The following is a 26095-nucleotide window of genomic DNA, read 5'->3' on the forward strand; positions in this document are numbered from 1 at the left end:
AGTGGATTACAGAAATCAAGGAAGATATGGATGAGCTACAGATTACATTGGAAGATCTAAGAAACAAAACTGACAAAATCAGGAAACTCACAGACAAACAAACCAGACTGCAAGTGAGAATCAACAAACAGACAATAAGAAGGGTGATTTCCGATGAAGAAAGAAGGATGAGATCTGAGAAAATCAAGAAGTACTGGGCTGACAGGAAAATGAAAAATTATTTGTATAAAGTTGGCTAGAGTGGTGCAATGAAGGACATAAAACGTAAATAGTAAATTATTATTATTAATAATAATAATAATAATAACACATGGTCTTTTTGGTTCCTAGTTAGCCCAACCAGTGAGGTCTATATTACTTTATGTTATGTCTCTACAGGGAAATGATGCACTGTCAATTTACACGTTTCTAGCTGTGGCGAAGTTGATGAGCCACGCCTGGAAGGAAGATAAGAGTTGCATCTGGTCCCAAGCCTGGATAAAGTGGAAGAGCTAATCATTGGACTAATCATTCAACATTGTAAAAAATTAGAGGGTTCCTACACACACACACACACACACACACACACACACACTGCCTCGTATTAGAATGGATGTCATGGAAAACAAAACAATCCTACAAATAAAGGACTACAAACAGGAACATGGAATGTAAGAACACCACAAACACTACACGCTGCACGACAGACAAAGATACTTGATGAAGAACTAAAAAAGAGTACAAGATGGATATTACAATCCTGCAGGAGAGAGATGGCCTGGACAAGGCATACACAGAACGAAAACTGTACAGTCATATACAGTGCAAACAAACATGGTCATCGTGTATTTGGGACAGTATTTCCACTACATAATAAAATAACGCTCAATTTGATGACACGACAATAAGTCAATGAAGAGATATCCTATATCAGGATCAGGGGCACATATAGAAACATCTCAGAAAGTTTCCATGACACAACTCAGGACAAATTCTATGAAACATTAGGCCAGATGTGCTCCAGATTATCACAATATGACATCAAAATTGCACTGGGAGACTTAAATGCCTAAATAGGACAAGAACACCAATGGCAACCACATATAGCCGTGTTCAACTTGCACACTGAAATAAATGATAAAGACAGATTGCTAATTACTGTAAGTTGCATCAGATACACACAATTAAAAGACACTTACATAAAGCTTTCAGGCCCTGTCTTCATCAGCAAAAGAGAAACACACACCATCCACATGCACAGGTAAACACACCTCATGCAAACATGACCACAAACTCTGGCAGCTCAGGCCACAATGCATGTATCATCTGGGATGCAAGCAGCAATCTGGAGAGGGCGGGGAAGGGAAGGGGTAGTAGTGTACTGATGGGAGGAGAGACAAACACAGTCTAGAGGTGTGTGCAGGGACTAGAATGACAACAGGCACAGCATCAGGAGGTTGTCGGACAGAGAAATGGGTGAATAAGGAGCATAAAATGAGAAGAGCGGGGAAAGATGGGCTGATGCATTGGCAGAGGATGGCAAACAGAGGTTTGCAAATGAAAATGGAAAGATGATGATATGATGATAGGACACGGGGGCGGGGGGGGGGGGGGGGGGGGGGGGTCACCGTTGGGTGGACGGTGTGGGGACAGTATGTTACCTGATGTTGAGGCAAGGACAATTATAGGAGCAGAGAATGTGTTGCAAGTATAGTTACCATTTGTGCAGTGGTTGAGGGAAGGATCCATATGGCTATGGTAGTGAAGCAGCCATTGAAATCCAGCTTGTTATGCTCAGCTGCGTGTTGTGCCACAGGGCGATCTACTCTGCTCTTGGTCACAGTTTGGTGGTGGCCATTCATACTGGTGGACAGCTGATTGGTAGTCACACCAACATAAAAGGCTGTGCATTGATTGCAGCAGAGCTGGTAAATGACAGGGCTGCTGTCACAGACAGCCTGGCCCTTGAACGGGTAGGATAAACCTGTGACAGAGCCAGAATAGAAAGTCCTGGGTGGGTGGATTGGGCAGGTCCTGCACTTCGGTCTTTCACAGGAATATGATCCTTGTTTATTTTATTTATTTATTTATTTATTGTTCCGTGGGACCACATTTAGGAGAAGTCTCCATGGTCATGGAACGAGTCAATACATGAAATTATAACACGATTGTAGAAACAGATAAAAATAAATATAAGAAACAAATTCAGGCGACAAGTCGTTAGTTTAAATAAAGAAAATCAAGAATGTAACACTGGAATTTGCTTAATTTTTTAGCTCTTCCAGGAGCTCCCCGACAGAATAGAAGGAGTGAGCCATGAGGAAACTCTTCAGTTTAGACTTAAAAGTGTTTGGGCTACTGCTAAGATTTTTGAGTTCTTGTGGTAGCTTATTGAAAATGGATGCAGCAGAATACTGCACTCCTTTCTGCACAAGAGTCAAGGAAGTGCATTCCACATGCAGATTTGATTTCTGCCTAGTATTAACTGAGTGAAAGCTGCCAACTCTTGGGAATAAGCTAATATTGCTAACAACAAACGACATTAAAGAAAATACATACTGTGAGGGCAATGTCAAAATTCCCAGACTATTGAATAGGGGTCGACAAGAGGTTTTCGAACTTACACCATACATAGCTCGAACAGCCCGTTTTTGAGCCAAAAATACCTTTTTTGAATCAGAAGAATTACCCCAGAAAATAATACCATATGACATAAGCGTATGAAAATATGCGAAGTATACTACTTTTCGTGTTGAAATGTCACTTATTTCAGATACTGTTCTAATGGTAAATAAAGCGGCATTTAGTTTCTGAACAAGATCCTGAACATGGGCTTTCCACAACAGCTTACTATCTATCCATACGCCTAGGAACTTGAACTGTTCCGTCTCGCTTATAACATGCCCATTCTGTCTGATTAAAATGTCAGTTCTTGTTGAATTGTGGGTTAGAAACTGTAAAAACTGAGTCTTACTGTGATTTAGCATCAAATTATTTTCCACAAGCCACGAACTTATATCATGAACTACATTATTTGATAATGTTTCAATATTACACACAAGATCCTTCACTACCAAGGTGGTGTCATCAGCAAACAGAAATATTTTTGAATCACCTGTAATACTAGAAGGCATATCATTTACATAAATAAGAAACAGCAGTGGCCCCAGCACCGGCCCTTGGGGAACGCCCCATTTAACAGTGCCCCATTGGGACTGAACATCATTACCACTCTCAATATTGCGGAGGATTACCTTCTGCTTTCTGTTCTTAAAGTAGGAGGCGAACCAATTGTAAGCTACTCCCCTTACTCCATAATGTTCCAACTTCTGCAGTAATATTTTGTGGTCAACACAGTCAAAAGCCTTCGTTAAATCAAAGAAAACACCTAACGTTCACAACCTTTTATTTAATCCGTCCAAAACCTCACAGAGAAAAGAGACTATAGCATTTTCAGTTGTTAAGCCATTTAAGCTTTTGACAATGTTGACTGGAATACTCTCTTTCAAATTCTAAAGGTGGCAGGGGTAAAATACAGGGAGCGAAAGGCTATTTACAATTTGTACAGAAACCAGATGGCAGTTATAAGAGTCGAGGGACATGAAAGGGAAGCAGTTGTTGGGAAGGGAGTAAGACAGGGTTGTAGCCTCTCCCCGATGTTGTTCAATCTGTATATTGAGCAAGCAGTAAAGGAAACAAAAGAAAAATTCGGAGTAGGTATTAAAATTCATGGAGAAGAAATAAAAACTTTGAGGTTCGCCGATGACATTGTAATTCTGTCAGAGACAGCAAAGGACTTGGAAGAGCAGTTGAATGGAATGGACAGTGTCTTGAAAGGAGGATATAAGATGAACATCAACAAAAGCAAAACAAGGATAATGGAATGTAGTCTAATTAAGTCGGGTGATGCTGAGGGAATTAGATTAGGAAATGAGGCACTTAAAGTAGTAAAGGAATTTTGCTATTTGGGGAGAAAATAACTGATGATGGTCGAAGTAGAGAGGATATAAAATGTAGGCTGGCAATGGCAAGGAAAGCGTTTCTGAAGAAGAGAAATTTGTTAACATCCAGTATAGATTTAAGTGTCAGGAAGTCATTTCTGAAAGTATTCGTATGGAGTGTAGCCATGTATGGAAGTGAAACATGGACGATAAATAGTTTGGACAAGAAGAGAATAGAAGCTTTCGAAATGTGGTGCTACAGAAGAATGCTGAAGATTAGATGGGTAGATCACATAACTAATGAGGAAGTATTGAATAGGATTGGGGAGAAGAGAAGTTTGTGGCACAACTTGACCAGAAGAACGGATCGGTTGGTAGGACATGTTCTGAGGCATCAAGGGATCACCAATTTAGTACTGGAGGGCAGCGTGGAGGGAAAAAATCGTAGAGGGAGACCAAGAGATGAATATACTAAGCAGATTCAGAAGGATGTAGGTTGCAGTAGGTACTGGGAGATGAAAAAGCTTGCACAGGATAGAGTAGCATGGAGAGCTGCATCAAACCAGTCTCAGGACTGAGGACCACAACAACAACAACAACAAGCCATTTCTAAAACCAAACTGTACATTTGACAGCAAATTATGTGAATTTAAATGCTGCAGTAACCTTGTATATACAACCCTCTCGATAACTTTAGCAAACACCGATGGCATAGAAATAGGTCTATAATTGTCAACATTATCCCTGTCTCCCTTTTTATAAAGTGGCTTCACTACCGAGTACTTTAATCGGTCAGGAAACCGACCACTCCTAAAGGAAAAGTTACAGATATGGCTAAGTACTGAGCTAACATACGTGGAACAATACTTCAGTATTCTGCTAGATACCCCGTCATATCCATGAGAGTTCTTGGTCTTTAGAGATTTAATTATTAACTCAATCTCCCTCTTGTCAGTATCATGGAGGAGCATTTCAGGTAACAGTCTCGGAACACTTTTTTCTAAGAGCGCTATATGATTCCCTGTTGGGACTAGGTTTCTATTTAGTTGTTGTTGTTGTTGTGGTCTTCAGTCCTGAGACTGGTTTGATGCAGCTCTCCATGCTACTCTATCCTGTGCAAGCTTTTTCATCTCCCAGTACCTACTGCAACCCACATCCTTCTGAATCTGCTTAGTGTATTCATCTCTTGGTCTCCCTCTACGATTTTTACCCTCCACGCTGCCCTCCAATACTAAATTGGTGATCCCTTGATGCCTCAGAACATGTCCTACCAACCGATCCCTTCTTCTGGTCAAGTTGTGCCACAAACTTCTCTTCTCCCCAATCCTATTCAATACTTCCTCATTAGTTATGTGATCTACCCATCTAATCTTCAGCATTCTTCTGTAGCACCACATTTCGAAAGCTTCTATTCTCTTCTTGTCCAAACTATTTATCGTCCATGTTTCACTTCCATACATGGCTACACTCCAAACGAATACTTTCAGAAATGACTTCCTGACACTTAAATCTATACTGGATGCTAACAAATTTCTCTTCTTCAGAAACGCTTTCCTTGCCATTGCCAGCCTACATTTTATATCCTCTCTACTTCGACCATCATCAGTTATTTTGCTCCCCAAATAGCAAAACTCCTTTACTACTTTAAGTGCCTCATTTCCTAATCTAATTCCCTCAGCATCACCCGACTTAATTAGACTACATTCCATTATCCTTGTTTTGCTTTTGTTGATGTTCATCTTATATCCTCCTTTCAAGACACTGTCCATTCCATTCAACTGCTCTTCCAAGTCCTTTGCTGTCTCTGACAGAATTACAATGTCATCGGCGAACCTCAAAGTTTTTATTTCTTCTCCATGAATTTTAATACCTACTCCGAATTTTTCTTTTGTTTCCTTTACTGCTTGCTCAATATACAGATTGAACAACATCGGGGAGAGGCTACAACCCTGTCTTACTCCCTTCCCAACCACTGCTTCCCTTTCATGTCCCTCGACTCTTATAACTGCCATCTGGTTTCTGTACAAATTGTAAATAGCCTTTCGCTCCCTGTATTTTACCCCTGCCACCTTTAGAATTTGAAAGAGAGTATTCCAGTCAACATTGTCAAAAGCTTTCTCTAAGTCTACAAATGCTAGAAACGTAGGTTTGCCTTTCCTTAATCTTTCTTCTAAGATAAGTCGTAAGGTCAGTATTGCCTCACGTGTTCCAGTGTTTCTACGGAATCCAAACTGATCTTCCCCGAGGTTGGCTTCTACTAGTTTTTCCATTCGTCTGTAAAGAATTCGTGTTAGTATTTTGCAGCTGTGACTTATTAAGCTGATAGTTTGGTAATTTTCACATCTGTCAACACCTGCTTTCTTTGGGATTGGAATTATTATATTCTTCTTGAAGTCTGAGGGTATTTCGCCTGTTTCATACATCTTGCTCACCAGATGGTAGAGTTTTGTCAGGACTGGCTCTCCCACGGCCGTCAGTAGTTCCAATGGAATATTGTCTACTCCGAGGGCCTTGTTTCGACTCAGGTCTTTCAGTGCTCTGTCAAACTCTTCACGCAGTATCATATCTCCCATTTCATCTTCATCTACATCCTCTTCCATTTCCATAATATTGTCCACAAGTACATCGCCCTTGTATAGACCCTCTATATACTCCTTCCACCTTTCTGCTTTCCCTTCTTTGCTTAGAACTGGGTTTCCATCTGAGGTCTTGATATTCATACAAGTCGTTCTCTTATCTCCAAAGGTCTCTTTAATTTTCCTGTAGGCGGTATCTATCTTACCCCTAGTGAGATAGGCCTCTACATCCTTACATTTGTCCTCTAGCCATCCCTGCTTAGCCATTTTGCACTTCCTGTCGATCTCATTTTTGAGACGTTTGTATTCCTTTTTGCCTGTTTCACTTACTGCATTTTTATATTTTCTCCTTTCATCAATTAAATTCAATATTTCTTCTGTTACCCAAGGATTTCTACTAGCCCTCGTCTTTTTACCTACTTGATCCTCTGCTGCCTTCACTACTTCATCCCTCAAAGCTACCCATTCTTCTTCTACTGTATTTATTTCCCCCATTCCTGTCAATTGCTCCCTTATGCTCTCCCTGAATCTCTGTACAACCTCTGGTTCTTTTAGTTTATCCAGGTCCCATCTCCTTAAATTCCCACCTTTTTGCAGTTTCTTCAGTTTTAATCTACAGGTCATAACCAATAGATTGTGGTCAGAGTCCACATCTGCCCCTGGAAATGTCTTACAATTTAAAACCTGGTTCCTAAATCTCTGTCTTACCATTATATAATCTATCTGATACCTTTTAGTATCGCCAGGTTTCTTCCATGTATACAACCTTCTTTCATGATTCTTAAACCAAGTGTTAGTTATGATTATGTTGTGCTCTGTGCAAAATTCGACCAGGCGGCTTCCTCTTTCATTTCTGTCCCCCAATCCATATTCACCTACTATGTTTCCTTCTCTCCCTTTTCCTACACTCGAATTCCAGTCACCCATGACTATTAAATTTTCGTCTCCCTTCACAATCTGAATAATTTCTTTTATTTCATCATACATTTCTTCAATTTCTTCGTCATCTGCAGAGCTAGTTGGCATATAAACTTGTACTACTGTAGTAGGCGTGGGCTTCGTATCTATCTTGGCCACAATAATGCGTTCACTATGCTGTTTGTAGTAGCTTACCCGCATTCCTATTTTCCTATTCATTATTAAACTTACTCCTGCATTACCCCTATTTGATTTTGTGTTTATAACCCTGTAGTCACCTGACCAGAAGTCTTGTTCCTCCTGCCACCGAACTTCACTAATTCCCACTATATCTAACTTCAACCTATCCATTTCCCTTTTTAAATTTTCTAACCTACCTGCCCGATTAAGGGATCTGACATTCCACGCTCCGATCCGTAGAACGCCAGTTTTCTTTCTCCTGATAACGACATCCTCTTGAGTAGTCCCCACCCGGTGATCCGAATGGGGGACTATTTTACCTCCGGAATATTTTACCCAAGAGGACGCCATAATCTTGTAATCATACAGTAAAGCTGCATGCCCTCGGGAAAAATTATGGCTGTAGTTTCCCCTTGCTTTCAGCCGTTCGCAGTACCAGCACAGCAAGGCCGTTTTGGTTATTGTTACAAGGCCAGATCAGTCAATCATCCAGACTGTTGCCCTTGCAACTACTGAAAAGGCTGCTGCCCCTCTTCAGGAACCACACGTTTGTCTGGCCTCTCAACAGATACCCCTCCGTTGTGGTTGCACCTACGATACGGCTATCTGTATCGCTGAGGCACGTAAGCCTCCCCACCAACGGCAAGGTCCATGGTTCATGGGGGGGGGGTCTATCTATTTAGTTCACCTGCTATATTCAGAAAGTGATTATTAAGTAGTGTACATATATGCGACTTATCAGTAACACGGACATCCCCACTACGCAGTGATTGTATATTCTCGACCTGTCTCTGCAGACCAGCCACTTCCTTTACGACTGACCATATGGTTTTAATTTTATCCTGAGACTTAGCTATTCTATCTGCATACCACATACTTTTTGCCTTCCTAATAACTTTTTTAAGCACCTTACAATACTGTTTGTAATGGGCTGCTGCATTTAGATTTTGACTGTTTCTAACGTTTTGATATAATTGCCACTTTGTTCTACAAGATATTCTTATCCCTTTAGTCAGCCACCCAGGCTGCCTGTTTGTGCTAGTACCCTGTTTTGAACGTTCTAACGGAAAGCAACTTTCAAAGAGCACGAGAAAAGTCTTGAGGAAAGCATTATATTTATCGTCTACTGTATCAGCACTATAAACATCTTGCCACTCTTGTTCCTTGATAAGGTTTACAAAAGTCTGTACAGCAACTGGATCAGCTTTCCTAAAAAGTTGGTAACTATATTTAACATGTGTTGCAGCACAAAAATCTTTTAGACTTAAAATTTGTGCATCATGATCTGAAAGGCCATTCACTTTTTTTGATAACAGAATGCCCTTCTAATAATGACGAATGAACAAAAATATTGTCTATGGTTGTTCTACTGTTCCCTTGCACTCTCGTTGGAAAGAATACGGTTTGCACAAGATTATATGAATTAAGGAGGTCTACCAGCATCCTTTTCCTTGCACAATCACTTATACAATTAATACTGAAGTCACCACATATAACTAACTTTTTGTATTTCCTATAAAGCGAACCAAGAACCTCCTCTAGCTTTAGCAAAAATGTTGTGAAATCGGAGTCTGGGGATCTATAAATAACAACAGTAAGAAGTTTAGCTCCACTAAATTTAACCACACCTGCACAACATTCAAACACCTTTTCAGAGCAGTACTTTGAAACATCAATTGACTCAAATGGGATACCGTTTTTCACATACATGGCTACTCCCCCACACCGCAAAGAGCTCCTAGAAAAGCTGCCAGCCAACCTGTATCCTGGTAAAGGAAGCCTCTGAATTATCTCCTTATTTAAGAAGTGTTCAGATATACCAATAATTTCAGAGTCAACATCTATAAGCAGTTCACTAACTTTATCTCTAATACCTTGTATATTTTGATGAAATATACTAATTCCCTCATTAATCGGATACCCAAGCTTTGTAGAAAGTGGTTTCTTTGTTAGAGAGACTTCCCTTAAGCAGGAATACCTATCAGCTGACTTCAATCTAAAAAAGGTACAGCTCTAACACCCACAACTACCGGAATTTTCCCATGAGTGGTCCCACCACCCCCACCTATGCTGTCACCTATAAGTTTTGCCAACCTCCCCTTCCCATACCTGTTGAGGTGCAGGCCATGTCTAGTGAAACCCGTCCTACTGATAGACTCCACCGACACCACTGAAATGTGACTCATGCCTTCTGTCATCAGCGCACCCCCAAGTCTCATGTTATTACGCCTGACGGCTGTATTAAGATGAGGCCGATCGTGACGCTGAAACAGTTCCACGAAATGCACATTCGTGTTGCCAGTCTGAGTGGCTATCTTTTCCAGGTCACCATCTATGTCATACTCCCCATCCCTATCAATACTATTACCAGCCCCACCCACAATCACTACCTGATCCTCTTTAGTAAAATCCCTACATAACCCCCTATGTTAAAAGTCACCTGAGCCTATCCTGCATTAGGCTTCACAATGCTGGTGACCTGGTACTCATTCCCCAAAACTTCCTGCAACTGCTGGCCTACACCTCTACCATGAGAACTACCTAACAGCAGAACCTTCTTCTTTCTCTTAGACTTTGCAACTGTCCTAGCCACCGTAACTGCTGAGGTCTGCTGCATACTTCCTACATCTACAGCTACTAGAGATTCCTCTCCACTAGACTCTAACAGTTGGTAATATCTATTACAAACACCAATAGTAAAACTATCTGAAAATCTCCTTCTCCTAGCAGATCTCTTGCCAACAGCCAGCTCCCATTCCCCAACCCCCTTCTCCCTCCCCATCCTATCTAGCTCCTCCTGTGCGTTTTTCAACTGCACCTGAAGGGCACAGATCTTACGCTCCTGCTCCTCTATCAACTTACTCTTGCTACATAACCTGCAGTTCCAGGAGAGGATCTCACCAGAATGCCCACTGGCTTCCCCACTGCATTCCCCCCAGTGAAAATACTTCGAACAAGCCTCACACCGCAATCCACTACTCACGAACCTACGGCAAAGCCCACACTTCTCACTCATGGTAAAATTTTACAATTATTGAAACAAGAAAACAACTTTATCTAAGTTCCGCTACTACAATAAGAAGATGTTAAAAACTGACTACAATTATCACAAACTTGCTCTACAAGGGAAGTAACTACTATTATTGACAGTATTAATCAACAACAAATAAGAATATAACAAAATACTAACACAGAAAGAAAATCAAACGTCTAATGACAGTAACGAAACTGAAAGCAGTTCTCAAAAATTTCTTCTGAAGTTATTTCACGGGAAAACACCAAGAACACCGGTTGAAGACTACTAAAGTTCCTAAATAAACTACTATACACAAACAATTAATTAGTACTTAGCTTGTGGCAAGGGGTTGGGATTGGGAGTGGCATAGGAATGGACTAGAATGTTGCGGAGGTTGAGTGGGCAATGGGAACACCTCATTAGGAAAGGTGGGAAGGATCTCAGGTAGTATGTCCCTCATCTCCTGGCATGATGGTAGGTAATCAAACCCCTGCTTAAGGATGTGGTTAACTAGTTCCAGTCTGGGATGGTACTGGGTGACGAAGGGGGCACTCCTTTGCAACTGGGTGTTGGGAGTGGTGGGAGAATTGGGGGTGTGAGAGGAAATAACACGGGGGATCTGTTTGTGGACTAGGTCTGGGAGATAGTGCCTCTTTGTGAAGTCCCTCAAAATACTGAGCAAGGGAGCTTCTGTCACTGTAAATATGCCATCCCCCAGTGGCCAGGATGTATGGTAGGGATTTTTTAGTATGAAAGGGATAACAGCTGTTGAAATGCAGGTACTGTTGGTGGTTGGTAAGTTTCATGTGGATGGAGGTGTGGATGGATCCATCAGAAAGGAGGAGGTCTACATCTAGGAAGGTGGCACTCTGGGTTGAGGAGGACCAGGTGAAGTGGATGGGAGAGAAGGTGTTGAGGTTGTGAAGGAATGACAATGAGGTATCTTGGCCCTGAGTCCAGATCATTAAGATATCATCAATGAACATGAACCAGATTAAGGGTTTGGTGTTTTGGGAGGCTAGGAAGAACTTCTCTAGATGGCTCAAAAACAGGTTGGCATAGGAGGAAGTAGTTGTGGGTTAGGATAAAGTTCGTAAGGTGTATGAGGACTGAAGTAACGGGTCATTCCATTTCAAGTGGTTTGATTTTAGGTAAGCTTCGCACTCGACCATCTTCAGTTTCGATTAAATTTTTACAGGATGTATGTATAGGGCTTAAACAGAGCACTGCCAAATTACAGCTCCATATGGATGCGATACTAGCCACCTTTTTGTAAAGGCTAGTTTTTTGGCGTTACAACTTAAATGAATAAATCATCAACTTTGTTTTACCACTGCTCAGTATCTAACAGACCTGCCATGCTAAAACTTTGTGACTCTGTTCAAATTTTTGGGTACAATAGCTTGGTTGGAGAACGAAAAGTCAAATTATGGTTAATTCATCATAATTTGCTATCAATGTGCCTCATAAATGTCGTAATGAATTTTGACAATAGTTTATTGGCTTGTATCTACTGAAAAAATAACTTTCTGCAGCTGATTCTTTAGTCATCTGCAGTCTGTAAGCATGTCAAAAAAATCTGCAAGTGGCATCTAGGCTGCTCAAATAATAACTAAGATTTCTAAGTTCAACATCTACTCAAAAATTTAATTAATCAATTCTGGCTCACTTTCAGGAGGTCATACCTCAAAAGGGATCCCTTAAATCTGATTTTTCTGAGCACCACTGAAAAGAACACATCTGGTTGGATCAGAAAAAGTTGTTTTTATTTTGAGATGCATTTAAGAACAAACAAACTTACATTTCCATTACATTAAAAAATACACAATGCACAATCTTGTGTTGGTCCATGGTAGCTTCACCACTACCAGTCTTACTCTTTATGGTTCCTAAATCACAATACTTCAGTTCTCATTAATTCAGTTGCTGAAATGTATTACTAATAGCAGTTACAGTTGACTCTAGCAAGCTATAATGTTGGCCCATTCTTGCTGCTGTTGGAGCTGGAATGACAGAAATAATGTGTTGGTCTGGAATCCAACAAACATCCTGCCTTACTCACCAACAGAATAAATGTGCAGGTCCATTGGGGTGCATGAAACTGACTAAGACATCATTTTCTTCATGTGAAACTTCAGACACATTACAAATCCACCATTTTCCATCATAAATACAGGTAATGTATCGGCCTGGTTGTAAGGCTGCAATATTTCTGTAAGAAGCTATTGTTTGACTTTGGTCAAAAATTACCACAAAACAATAACCGTTCTTCCTGCTCAGTTTTCGATACTTGAAATTCTTCTTTTGAAACAAAAACAAATTGGATTCCACAGATATTATTTGTACAGTATTTAAACAAATCAGTTGTTATCAAAATCTGGATCTCAGTTGGCCTTTGAAGGTCTGCTCTTGCTGCCAGACACATTGAAGTTCCTCCAAATCCACCACAGGGAGATTTTCCATGGCTTGTAGCAAAAAAGTACCATTCAGCTGAGATTCCAGTCATTTTGATGCTGGTAAAGCTTCAGAAAATTTTTCAAGTTGTACTGTGTTGCTGCCCATCACCAAAGCAGTAAATGTGTGATCTATTAACTTCATTAAGAAAGCATGTACAGTGATTGCATCACATTTCAGGCTGTTGCCTGATGCTGTTGATGTCCAAGTTATTTCTAAAATACACAGCAAGTGGGCATAAAGTTGTTTGGCTGTTATGCCAATGAAAACCTTGAGCTGCATCTTGGACAATGAATGAATAATTTTCAGCGAAATCCATTAATATGATTAGTTCAGTTGGCTTCATGCTTTCTTTTATGCACTTTAAGTGTTTGCTTTGTTGTTTTGCAATATAATGGTGAGTGGAAAGTTTGTCAATTTTCAAAATCAGATCTTCAATAAAATCCTCATGGTCATATGCTTGGTTTTTAATGTGTGTCTATCAATGTGCAACCACTGTTTGAACTCGACAGTATCATCTGGTTCACTGTCTTCAAAGTTCCTTCCCTGGACAGATTTCACCTCGATAAAGCACACAGTCTTTGGATTCCAAATCAAACATTGTTCTAGCAATCTTCTTTAATTGGACAGCTTCCAAGCATCAATTTTACATTTTGGTCAATAAAAAAATTTGAAAAATCCCATTCCAAGCCCATGAAGAAGTCGATAGGCTGCAAACATTTCTTTCAAATTATTCAGAAGTTGCTACTCACCATATAGCGGAGATGCTGAGTTGCAGATAAGCACAACAAAAAGACTCTTGAGTTGCAGATAAGCACAACAAAAAGACTCTTAAAATTAAAGCTATCAACACACACACACACACACACACACACACACACACACACACACACGTTAGAGTCTTTTTGTTGAGCCTATCTGCGACTCAGCATCTCTGCTACTCTGCTATATGGTGAGTAGCAACTTTCCTTTTCACCCATCCTGGATTTTCCATTGTTTGAATTTATTTTCAGAAGGTATTTTTGCATCAAAATTTTCTTTCCCTCTATTCTAATTGATACACACTCCTTTTTACCTGGCAAAATTTGGCTAAATTCTTCATTATGAAGAAAGGTTACCATTCTTACTTTTATTTCATCTGAAATCTTCTTGCCACATTTGTTCTTTGGCACAGCTAATACACCATTTTCTGACTTTAAATTCCTAGCTGCTTTTATAGTTCTTTATGAAATGCCTATTCTAGCATTCTCTCTTTTGTAGTCCAGCTTTTGAGGATGCCACAATTTGCAATTTTTGAGGCTGCCTTGACAATTGCAACTTTTCTTTCAATTCTTTAATCAGCTGCTTATAGTATTCACAATCAGGACATACCTTGCTTGTACTAGGTGTTTGAAAACCTTTTGGGTCAAAGCCTTCAGCAGCAGCAGCAATGTTATTCACAATTGCTTCTTGAGTTTTGGTTATTTTTCGTTTTGCGAAACCTTTGGCATCACTTGTTGCTACCCTCTGAAATTTCAGAAGGGAGACATCAAAAGGAGTTGCATCGACTGATTCTGCTGGTTGTTCTACTGAAAATTCTTTGATATGTTTTAAGCCTTGTTGATGTGTATATGTTTTCAGATGACATCCAGAATTATCTGCAAGGCTGTGCTACAAGGCACTGAAATGTCTTTGATATCCAGTAAACTACAATTCAGTTTTTACTTCCAATTGCCTTTTCTATCAATATTTGATAATGTAAAAGTTCTGTATATTTCCAACTGACAAAAATTAAGCAGTCATAGACAGTGGAAACTTTCGTATGGCATTTTGGTACAGAACAGAAAAAAATTTAAATGACCAGATAAACATTTCTAAAAGTCACACATTTGTGTGGTAATGACAACAGACTTTAGATCATTTAAAAAAGCACACATTAAATCCAAACATTCACTACACAACAGTGTGCTTCAGAATCATTGCTGAAGCATGTTTTTAAACTCCGTTGTTGTCACTAAACTTGTCTGTCTCAAAAATAAAAACAACTTCTCCTGATCAAATTAAGTGAGCTCTTTTCAATGGCATCAATAAAAATCAGATCTGAGTGATGCTTTTTGAGATATGACTTCTTGAAAAATGGGACAAAATTGACTAATTAATTTTTTTTAGTAGACTTTAAACTTAGACAACTTAGTTGTTATTTGAGCAATCCAGGTGCCACTTGCAGAGCTTTTTGACATGCTGACAGGCTGCAGGTGCGTATAGAATCAGTTTCAGAAAGTTATTCTTTCAATAGATACAAGACAATAAAGTATGGTCAAGATCTGTTATGATAAGATGTATGACCCACTTTGAAAGCATATTTATGATGAATTTACTATAATTTGACTTTTAGTTCTACAACTAAGCTATTGTACCCAAAAGTTGTACAGGATCACTAAGTTTCAGTATGGCAGGTCTGTTAGATACTGAATAATGGTAAAACAAAGTTGATGATTTACTCCTTTAAGATGCAATGTCAAAAAACTAACCTTTACAAAAGGGTAGCCAGTGGCCCAACCATACTACTTATGGAGCTGTAATTTGGGGTGCTTCATGTAAGTTCTGTATGTACATCACTGTAAAAATTTCCTCAGTATCAGAGAGGGTAAAGTGGGGACCCCTAGGAGAGTTAACATGGAATGACCCTAGTGGGTTTGGAGGCTGAAGGGCGTTGGGAAAGGCAGTGTTTAATAGCAGCACAACCAGGGGCATGAGGGATGTTGGTGTATAGGGAGACGGCATCAACAGTGACTAACAAGGATTGAGGAGGTAAAGGGGTAGGGATGGTGGAGAAACAGTGAAGGAATGGTTGATGTCTTTGACGTGTGAGGCTTGATTACGGACAATTGGTTGGAGGTGTTGGTCAATGAGGGCCAAAATTCTTTCATTAGGGGCACAATAACCAGCCACAACTGGGTATCCAGTATTGTTGTGTTTGTGCATTTTTGGGAGAATGTAGAAGGTGGATGTGCAGAATTTCATAGGTGTGAGTAGAGAAATGAATTCAGGTTAGAGGTTCTGGGAAGGGCCTAAGCAGGTTGGAATTCTGGGATGGGATCACTCTGATAGAGTTAATAGGTGGAGGAGTCATAATAATTGGCAGAAGTATTCTGCCATGAACTCACTGTGACTCAGAACAAAAGTCGTGGAACCTTTGTCAGCAGGTAGGATGAGTAGCTCAGGATTTGCTTGAGGTTGTGTATAGCTATTCTTTCTTCTTCTGAAAGGTTGATGTTCTGTGGAAGGGACTTGGGGAAGAATAGTGAGGCTAAGTTGAAGGTAAAGAATTCCTTGAAGGTGACCAGCAGGTGGCTAGGTGGAAGAGGGGGAGGATCACAATTGGATGGTGGTATGAAGTGGAAAAGGCAGGGTTCAATGTTGGAATTACGTTGATTTTGGTTGAAGGGATTGGCAACAGAGATGCACTTCCAATGCAGGAATCAGAAGAAGGCCTTCACAAACAGGCACTGTATCCCAGACTTAGTCCGCAAACATATCTCCCATGCCATTTCCCCTTACACCACAATCCTCCCAAAAACCCCAAGAACTGGCCACAAAGGAGTGCCCCTTTGTCATCCAGTACCACCCCGGACTGGAACAACTGAACCACATCCTTTGCGCAAGCTTTGATTACCTATCAACATGCCCTGAAACACAGGACACCCTACATGAGATCCTTTCCGCCCCTCCTAAAATGGTGTTCTGTTGTCCACACAACCTCCACAACATTCTAGCCCATCCCTACGTCATTACAAATCCCAACACTTTGCCACAAGGATCATATTCCAGTGGAAGAATCAGGTGCAAGACCTGCCCAATCCACCCACTCAGCAATTTGTATTCTAGCCCTGTCACAGGTTCATCCCATCCATCAGCAGCCAGGCTACCTGTGAAAGCAGCCCTGTCATTTGTCAGTTCTGCTGCAATAATTGCACAACTTTTTATATTGGTATGACTACCAACCAACTGTCCACCAGGATAAATGGTCACTGCCAAACTACGGCCAAGAGCAAAGTAAACCACCCTGTGGCACAATATGCAACAGAACATAAAATGCTTGATTTCAATGCCTGCTTCACCACCCAAGTCATCTGGAACCTCCCCTCTGAACTCTACAGCTCCATAGATGGGAGTTATCCTTTCAACACATTCTCCACTCCCATAATTATCCCAGCCTCAACCTATAATAACATACTGTTCCCACAGCCTCTGCCCCATAAACTGCTCCCCGTTCTTGTCTCCCAGCCTCTCTGTTTGCCACCCTCTGCCAATGCACCTACTCATCTTTCCCTGCTTCTCTCCCTTTTTTGCCACCTCCCTGCCCCACAACCTCCTGATGTTGCATCTGTTGGCATTCTAGTTTCTGCTTACTCCACCTGACAGCATTTGTCTGTCCCCCTACCCTTACATTATTATCTCTTCCCTTCCTCATTCCTTCCATATTGCTGCTTGCATCCCAAGTGATAGTCGCATTCTGGTCCAAGCTGCCAGAGTTGGCGTTCATGTCTACATGAGGTGTGCTTTCTTCTGCGTATGAATGATGTGTGATTCTCCTTTGCTGATGAAAGTTGTGGCCTGAACTCTATGTAAGTGTCTTTTAATTAAGCTTGTCCTTAATTGTCTGTAACTTAACATTTCTTCTTTATGGTAAGTGAAAATCTATCTTTTTCTACATTGTTGAGCACATACTGGATAGGTGTAAGGTAGTAGAACAGTTCATGATGGAACGGAGCCTCTCTGGCATAGTCTCTCTAAAGAAACAGAACTTCTGCACAATACCTGTACAACAAAGCACAGGTCTCAACAAAGAGGTGTTTCTCTTTCCAAAGGCCAATGCACGAAGCTTTCATTGACTTACTGAAAAAAAAACTCTCACAAAACCCACAGAAATTCTGGTCATATGAAAATGTTATTACTGGCAACAAAGTCAAGTGCCCAGTCACTCATAGATGACACAAGAAATGATACTGAGGGTGACAAAGCAAAAGCAAAACTGTGAAACTCCATTTTCAAACTTTTCTTTGCAAAGAAAGATACAGGAGTACTGCTGAAGTTTAATTCTTGTATCACTGTAAAGATAATGGATATAAATAGTAGTATCAGTGGTGTTGATGAACAATTGACACTGCCACAGCTGAATGAGATCCCAGGGCAGGATTGAATTCATATCAGAGCTAAACAGAATTTGACAGCCCTTCTTTTATTCACAATATGGCACAGATCCCTCTAAAAATATACTGTGCCCTATAGTTGGAAGAAAGCTCATTCACACACTCTACAAGAAAGGTAGCAGAAAGGATTAAAAAAAACTACCATCCAATATCACTGACATTCATCTGTTACGCCACCCAGCATGGATACCGAAAATTTGTCATGTGAAAGCCAACTTATGTCTGTCTCACATGACATCCTGAATGCCCAAGATGAAGACAGTCAGATGGATGCAGTATTTCTTCACTTCTCAAATACATTTCACCCAGTACCACTCAAATGCATGTTAGTGAACATGTGATCATTTGGTGCAAGAAACAAAATTTATCTTGATGAGTCATTAACAGGCATAAAGGTAACTTCAGTCATGCCCCAGGGATGTGAGTTGATACCCTTGCTGTGCAGGTTGTCTATTAACAATTTAAAAAAAAATAGTTCTAAAAGTATCAGATTTTTTTGCAGGTGGTACAATAATAAAGCACAAGAATGGCAAGGGAGTCTGCCCAATATTCAGTCAGATCTTGACAAGATTTCGAGAGGGTAAACGACTGGCAACTTGCTTTAGAGATTCAGAAATGTGAAACCGTGCACCTCACAAAATGCAATAATGTATGACTGCATTATCACTAAGTCACAATTGGAATCAATAAAGTCATACAAACATCTGGATGTAACAATCTATGGCGATATGAAATTGAATGTCACACAGGCTCAGCCATAAATAAAGCAGGTAACAGACTTTGATTTATTTGTAGGATACAGGGAAAATGCAATCTGTCCATAAAGGAGATTCATAATGGACAGTGTTAGACACAGTAAGCTGATGAAAATCACGTTGAACCAAAAGGAAAACGAATAAGAGCCAGAATATTAAATTAAACTCACTGTAGGCCACTAGGTGAACAATATTAATTAATATTACAAATAAATCCTGTAGCTTGGAAAGCATGTAGGCTGTTGCAGTAGTACCCTGCGTAACAATTTCCTCATTCTGGGTACCACAACTGTTAACACTCTCTGATTCCGATAGCCTTCAAGGGCAAAAACCACAACGATTTGTAGTAGCTAGTAATATTGGCATAGGGTCATTAATATTATGGAAGTAGCTGCAGTGACACAAATGAAATAGGAAATTTTCATTTCAGCTTGGGGGATTCTGTCGTCCATAAGTCTTACCACAATCAGATTACTCTTTATTTTGAGCGTTATCCGATCAATGGTGTTTATTGCAAATTTAGTCGCAGGGTCTACTCATGGAAGAAGAATGGTGAGAGAATTGTGTAGCTGTATATCACGCAATTTGTCACTCTGGAAGTGGTAGAAACTATTATCCCCTACAGTACCACTGGAAAGAATTAATGTAAAACAGAGGCACTATAAAGAATTAAGGTCAAACACAGGTTGGTTGAAATTGCCAATACTGGATGTCAGCTTGGTGGTAGTTTCGTTGAGTTGGTGAAGGCAATAAATGGGAATACAAAATCTTCATACTGGTAGTGCCAGACAGATCTGCTATGGTCTACGTTCTGTACCTACAGTTATACTCTGCAAACCATCATGACGTGCGTGGCAAAGGGTACATCCCACTGTGCTGACTATTGGAGTTTCTTCCCATTCCATTCACATACAGAGCATGGAAAGAATGATTGTCTGAATACCTCTGTGTATGCTGTAGTTAATCTAATCTTAACCTAACTATCTGTATGTGAGTGATACATAGGGGGTTGCAGTATATCCCTAGTCATCATAAGTCAATTCTTGAAACCTTGTTAAGAGACTTTCTCAGGATAGTTTATGTCTATCTTCAAGAGTCTTCCAGTTCTCTTCCTCCAGTATCTCTGTGACACTTCCCACATATCAAACAAACCTGCATCCATGTGTGATGCCCTGCTCTGTACGTTCAATATCCCCATTAGTCATATTTTATGTGGATGCCACACACATGAGCAATATTCTGGAACCAGTCACACGAGTGATTTGTAAGCATCTGACTTGTCGACTCATTGCACTTCCCCAGCATTCTACCATTAAATTGAAGTCTAGCACCTGCTTTTTCCACGACTGAGCCAATTTGAACATTGCACTTCATACCCCAACATTGTGTTACACCCAGGTATTTATATGAGTTGACTATTCCCAACAGTGACTCATTGATATTATACTTGTAGGATAATATGTATTTCTGAACATTCAGAACAAGTTTCCAATCTTTCCACAGCTTCGAAATTTTACCAAGATCTGACTGAATAATTATGCAGCTTCTTTCAGACAGTAGTTCATCATATTGTGTTGAAATGTGACAGTATGGTTGTGAGTCGGCGGAACCAGCAAATTCGTGTCATTATATTAGTTTCAGTAACTGTTAAGGTTCAAATTTTTACACAAACTGGATTTCGACGAGTCATTAACGCCCACGACTTCGATGGTGTCATGGTTGAAAGCAGGCAAGTGGCAAACAGCCCATTGATACTTAGTAAATTTGTTATAAAAGGAATTCCCTCAGTAATCTTCCTTGTGTGTTTAGTATTCTACTTCATAATTACTCGTTTCTTAAAGGACAGCAAAGAATTAAGTTTTCGTGTAACAAATATTTACCGTCATTTCCGGAGACGTCTGGTTCTTGCAGATGCAATGTCCTTCCGTCTGAAATGAAAGAACATTCCACAATTTATACCGCATGTTTTTCTGAAAACTGCAACAATATGCGTGTCAAAATATGTATTGTTAAGCAACAAATGAAAAATCTTTGCTATAAAAGGCTGACATACAGTGCTCTCCATATGATTTTCAATAACTAATGACGTGCCCACGAAAAGCAGCCGCTCTGCAAATTGCAGAGTTGTACCAAGTGTACTAAAGCCACACACACAAGCAAACGGCGAATAAGAACTCGGCACTCACATTTTAACATGTATGGAGGAATTATGTGACACTATTGACTGACAACAATAAGTTTGCACAACTGGGCAAGCATTTGACAGTTGTTTGAAAATACTGCTAATGTGCGTCCAGTTCAACATAGACGCAAGTTTCAAAATCTGAATCGGCTACCGTATGTCTGCAAAAAAGTACAGCGTCAGAAAAAATCGAATACGGGAATTATTCATACCGGCTACGAAAGAAATAAATGCACACTTATGTATACATTCTTACCAGATCCGCGTTGCTGATAACCGCAACACTACCGTTTAATTCATCAGCAACCAATTTCAACATTTCCTTTTTTACACACGGTGTAAGAATAAGTTTGGGGTGCAATTTCTGGCACAAAAAACAAGCTTTGGTACTATTCATGTAAGCGAATTGCCTGAATCGTTTTGCGCAAGGATCTTACAGACACAAAAGAACGCGTGGTTGAAGTCGGTCTCAGACGCAGGCAACCAGGTAAAAGCAGTGACAAAGACGTCACTCCAGGCCGAGCCTAAGCTATTAATAATACATCCGCTACAACGGCGTTTTCCATTTTCTTTCTGGATAATATACAATAGTTGTTTCAAATTTTGACAGTTACGGCAAGCGTTGTTAGCTCTTAGGTTATCTGAAATTAGATCCTTGGAATAAGCTATTACATTCCTTTACTTCATAGTTATTATGCGGTCAGAGCCGATCTTAAAGAAACTCACCAACGAAGTCAGAAATGGATTGCATCCGCGAAGCAAAACATATTTTTCGATCCGCATCACAATGCGATATATTTAGTCTTACAGAAATAAGTGATGGACTACAAATACATGCCGACTTAAGTTTTCTAATTGACTGTCTACGGAGAATACATAAAAAAAAACCATGCCCTTGCTTAATGTTGGTGCAACAATGCCTTGGTGCAGTACCCTTTTTTCTCAACGCAATTTACTGCATGAACATACCTTTAACACTGCTTGTTTTCTGAAACTACGGTAATTAATTAATATCGTATATTTATTGCTCCGGGCATTTCATTTCATAAAGCTGTTGCCACTATTGATCAGCCAGTGGTTATCGTCAAAGGCACATCCTGTTCTTGCAAGCTGTTTCGAAGGCATTTGGTTTTAGGCTCAAGATGACCACTGGCATCCTGAAACCGGTAACGGCTGTAGAAATCCTAGTGTGATTTGCCGAAAAGAAAAAGAATATAAGTCAATCAGTTTTATCTCCAAGACAGTACTTCATTTTTCATTCAAGGACTACAAGCTCTTTCCGAACAGAATCACACTGCCATACATAAGTCTTATTGACACTCTCAACAACACATCCAATATGAAAATGAAAGAAAAAGTTAAATAATATGAGATTTACTCAACAAAGCTTCACTCTACAGCTGAATATAACCTGTGACAAACTGAAAATCCGGGTTTTGTTTAGAGTTCAGGATTTGCTTTGTTACAAAATTTCATACGTTAAAGTTGTTCGATTATTCGAATATCTTAAAAGCATATTAAATTCTGCAACAGATAGTTAATATTATGAAAATATATAAACTATAGTCTGGTTAAAATTACTTGGCACTTCATAAGATGGTGCTGGTTCCCTCTGATCAGAGTGCTCAGCGCCATGCCTGCCCAAACCGTTTGCCGCTCCCAAACCACCACAACAACTGGTCAGTTCACTTCCAATTCTTTGCCTGGCATTCGTTCTTGATGTGTTTCGATCACGAATCAGGGATCTGGCAATTTTATTTCGTATTTCATCATACATGGAAACCATACCACAACCAACATACACACATAAGAATCTCAATAGGAAGGGGATAGGTAAATTGGCTGGGGTGATAGCAAAATCTTTAAAGGGGAGCCCTGAGACTCGGGGAAATTACCTTTTTTTTAGGCTAACATAAGTATCCAATGGCTCAAAATTGAATGAAATTAAGCTTATTGAAAAGCTCAGACAGGCAGGTACTAGAAACGTTAAAATATCACAAGATTGTCATAAAAGTACAGTGAAAAATAATGTTAGGATGTCACAAGATTCTCATAAAAGAACAGTGAAAAATAGTATTAGTATATTGCATCACAATATCAGGGGATTAAAAAACAAAGTTGATGATCTTCTTGTTTGTTTAGAAGTTTAGAAACTGCGGATGAAATAGATGTACTATGCTTGTCTGAACATCATATAGGCACAGGTATAGAAAAGATAAACATAGCTGGATAGAAGCATTCAGCACATGCAAGTAAGGATGCAATGGAGAGAGAAGAAGTTCCAATATGTGTTAAAAGTTATCTTGGTGTGAAAAATTTAGGAACTAAAAAATTTTGTGTAGAGCAACATACAGAAGCTTGTGCATGTGAGCTTCAACTAAACAATGATGGTACTTTTATAATTATAGCTGTGTACAGGGTCCAACTGGGAAATTTTTGGTTGTTTTTAGAAACTTGGCTTCTTTGTTGTGCTATCTGTGAGACAGAAGGAAGAAAACTACTCTTTGTGGAGATTTCAACGTAGATTTTCTGAAGGGGTCTGACAGAAAGCTTGACCTTGAAGTATTACTTGGTTCTTTCAATTTGACATCAGTTATTGATTTTCCTACTCAAGCAGTACTGGAAAGCAGTACACTGACTATGCTTGTGCATAGTACACTTACAGATAATGTTTTTGTACACCAAGATAAATTAAATCAAATAAAAACTTCGCCTGTTACGAATGGTCTGTCTGGTCATGATGCACAGCTACTTACAGCATATAACATAGCTCCATACAGAAATGCAAAACAATCCTCCAACTGCAAATTTTATGGAAAGCTTGCAACAGTTAGAATGGGGTGATGTGTACAGGGAACCTTATGCTTATTTAAACTTTAAACTATTTTGTGATACCTTTGTGGCTAAGAAAACAGTGAAACATAATTGTAAGAAACCATCTAAAAGTAAGAAACCATCTAAAATGCCATGGCTTACTAAACAGATAAAAATTCTTGTAAACAGAAAAGGGAAATGTATCTTATAGCTACAAGAAGTAATGACCCAGAAACAGTCAAACATTATAAACACTACTGCACTGTATTGAGAAAAGTTATTAAAAAGTTCAGAAATATGTGCATTATGTCTGAGATTAGCACCTCTGATGATAAAATTAAAACAATTTGGAATATTGTGAAAAGGGAAACAGAGCAACTGAGAACATAGGAAGACTGTACTTCTATCAAATACACTGAAAAGTTTGTTAACAAAAAGTCAGAAGTAGAAAATATTTTAATAATCATTTTTAAGTGTTGTAGAGAAAATAGGATCCAATTATTCAGTAGAAAATGCCTGGCTATATATGGAAGAGGCAGTACCTACACAATTTGATAAAATTGAAACCTCCTACTGAAATTAGGAAAATAATAATTTCACTCAAAGGTAAAAGCTTTTATGGAATTGATGGCATTTCCATCAGATTACTAAAGGCTTGTTGCCAACAGATAAGTAGGATTCTCAGTCACATATGTAGTAGCTCGCTGAAACAGAGCATTTTCCAGATAGACTGAAATATGTTGTTGTTAAACAATTGCATAAAGAAGGGCATAGGTCTGACACTAACAACTACTGCCCAATCTCACTTCTGACAGCTGTATCCAAAATTCTTGAAAAATTATGTATTCAAGAGCAGCTTCACATATTTGTAAAAATGAAGTACTAACCATGGCTGATAGAAGTCAAGAAAGACATTGAGGAACTGAACATAACTGAAAGTGACATTAGAAACTGAGCACTTCTCTGAAGGATACTAAAAGAAAAGAGGTTTCACGACAGATCACCCTGTAAAAAGACCGGCGCTCTTCAGACAAAGGAGAGAAAGGGGAAACATAGCCAGAGAATGCGGGATTACTGGGCAAACATCAAGTCCTTCTCCATGCTGAAAAGCTGAATATCGTGGTCCTTAGCTGGCCCATTCGAAAGAAGAAGAAGAAGAACTAACAAAATGTCAATTTGGTTTTCAAAACGGCTTTTCAATAGAAAGTTATATATATGCCTTCACTGATCAAATATTAAATGCTCTGAATAACTGAACGTCACACACTGGGATATTTTGTGATTTCTCAAAGGTTTTTGACCATGCAAATAATGAAATTCTACTACATAAGCTTAGGTATTGTGCACAAGTGGTTTAATTCATATTTAACTGGGAGAATTCAGAAGGTTGAAATTAACAGTACCGATAGTCTGTAAAAATCAGCAGAGTGCTCTGACTGGGGGTATCAAGAATTGAGTTTCACAGGGTTCAGTCTTGGGTTCCTTATTGTTCTTAACATATGATATTAATGACGTGCCTCTCTATATTCATGAAGGTGCAAAGCTAGTTCTTTTTGCCAATGATACAAGTATAGTAATCGCACTCAACAAACAAGATTTAGCCACGGAAATTTTAAATAATGCCTTCCATAAAATTATTAACGGATTCTCTGTGAATGGAGTCTGACTAAATTTTGAGAAAACACAGTATATACAATTCTGTACAACAAATTGCATGACACCATAGTTAGATACAGACTTTGAACTGATGTCTTGCTAAGGCAGGATATTCAAAATTTCTGGGGAAGTGTATTGATGAGAAACTGAATTGTAAGAAACACATTGATGATTTGCTGAAGTGGTTAGGTTCAGACACTTATGCTATTAGTGTTATTACAAATTTTGGTGATAAACGTATCAGCAAATTAGCCTCCTATGCCTGTTTTTATTCACTGCTTTGATATGGCGTCATATTTTGTGGTAATTCATCATTAAGAAAATAATAGCTGGAACCCATCCAAGATCACCTTGCAGACGTTTATTTAAGGAACTTGCGGTATTCACTGTTCCTTCACAATGCATATATTCACTTATCCAATTTGTTATTAA

General features: G+C 39.4%; 1 protein-coding gene across 1 annotated transcript in view; it reads right to left on the minus strand.

Moving 5' to 3' along the window:
* LOC124794945 (centromere-associated protein E-like) overlaps positions 1–26095 on the minus strand; it is a 622348-nt gene that overhangs the window by 415908 nt on the left and 180345 nt on the right. Inside the window, exon 8 of the mRNA XM_047258659.1 lies at positions 20892–20939. Within this exon, the coding sequence (XP_047114615.1) occupies positions 20892–20939 (48 nt within the window). The remainder of the gene's footprint in view (positions 1–20891; positions 20940–26095) is intronic.

The sequence above is a fragment of the Schistocerca piceifrons genome, chromosome 4 (genome assembly GCF_021461385.2).
Source record: "Schistocerca piceifrons isolate TAMUIC-IGC-003096 chromosome 4, iqSchPice1.1, whole genome shotgun sequence".
In the NCBI taxonomy this organism is placed as follows: domain Eukaryota; kingdom Metazoa; phylum Arthropoda; class Insecta; order Orthoptera; family Acrididae; genus Schistocerca; species Schistocerca piceifrons.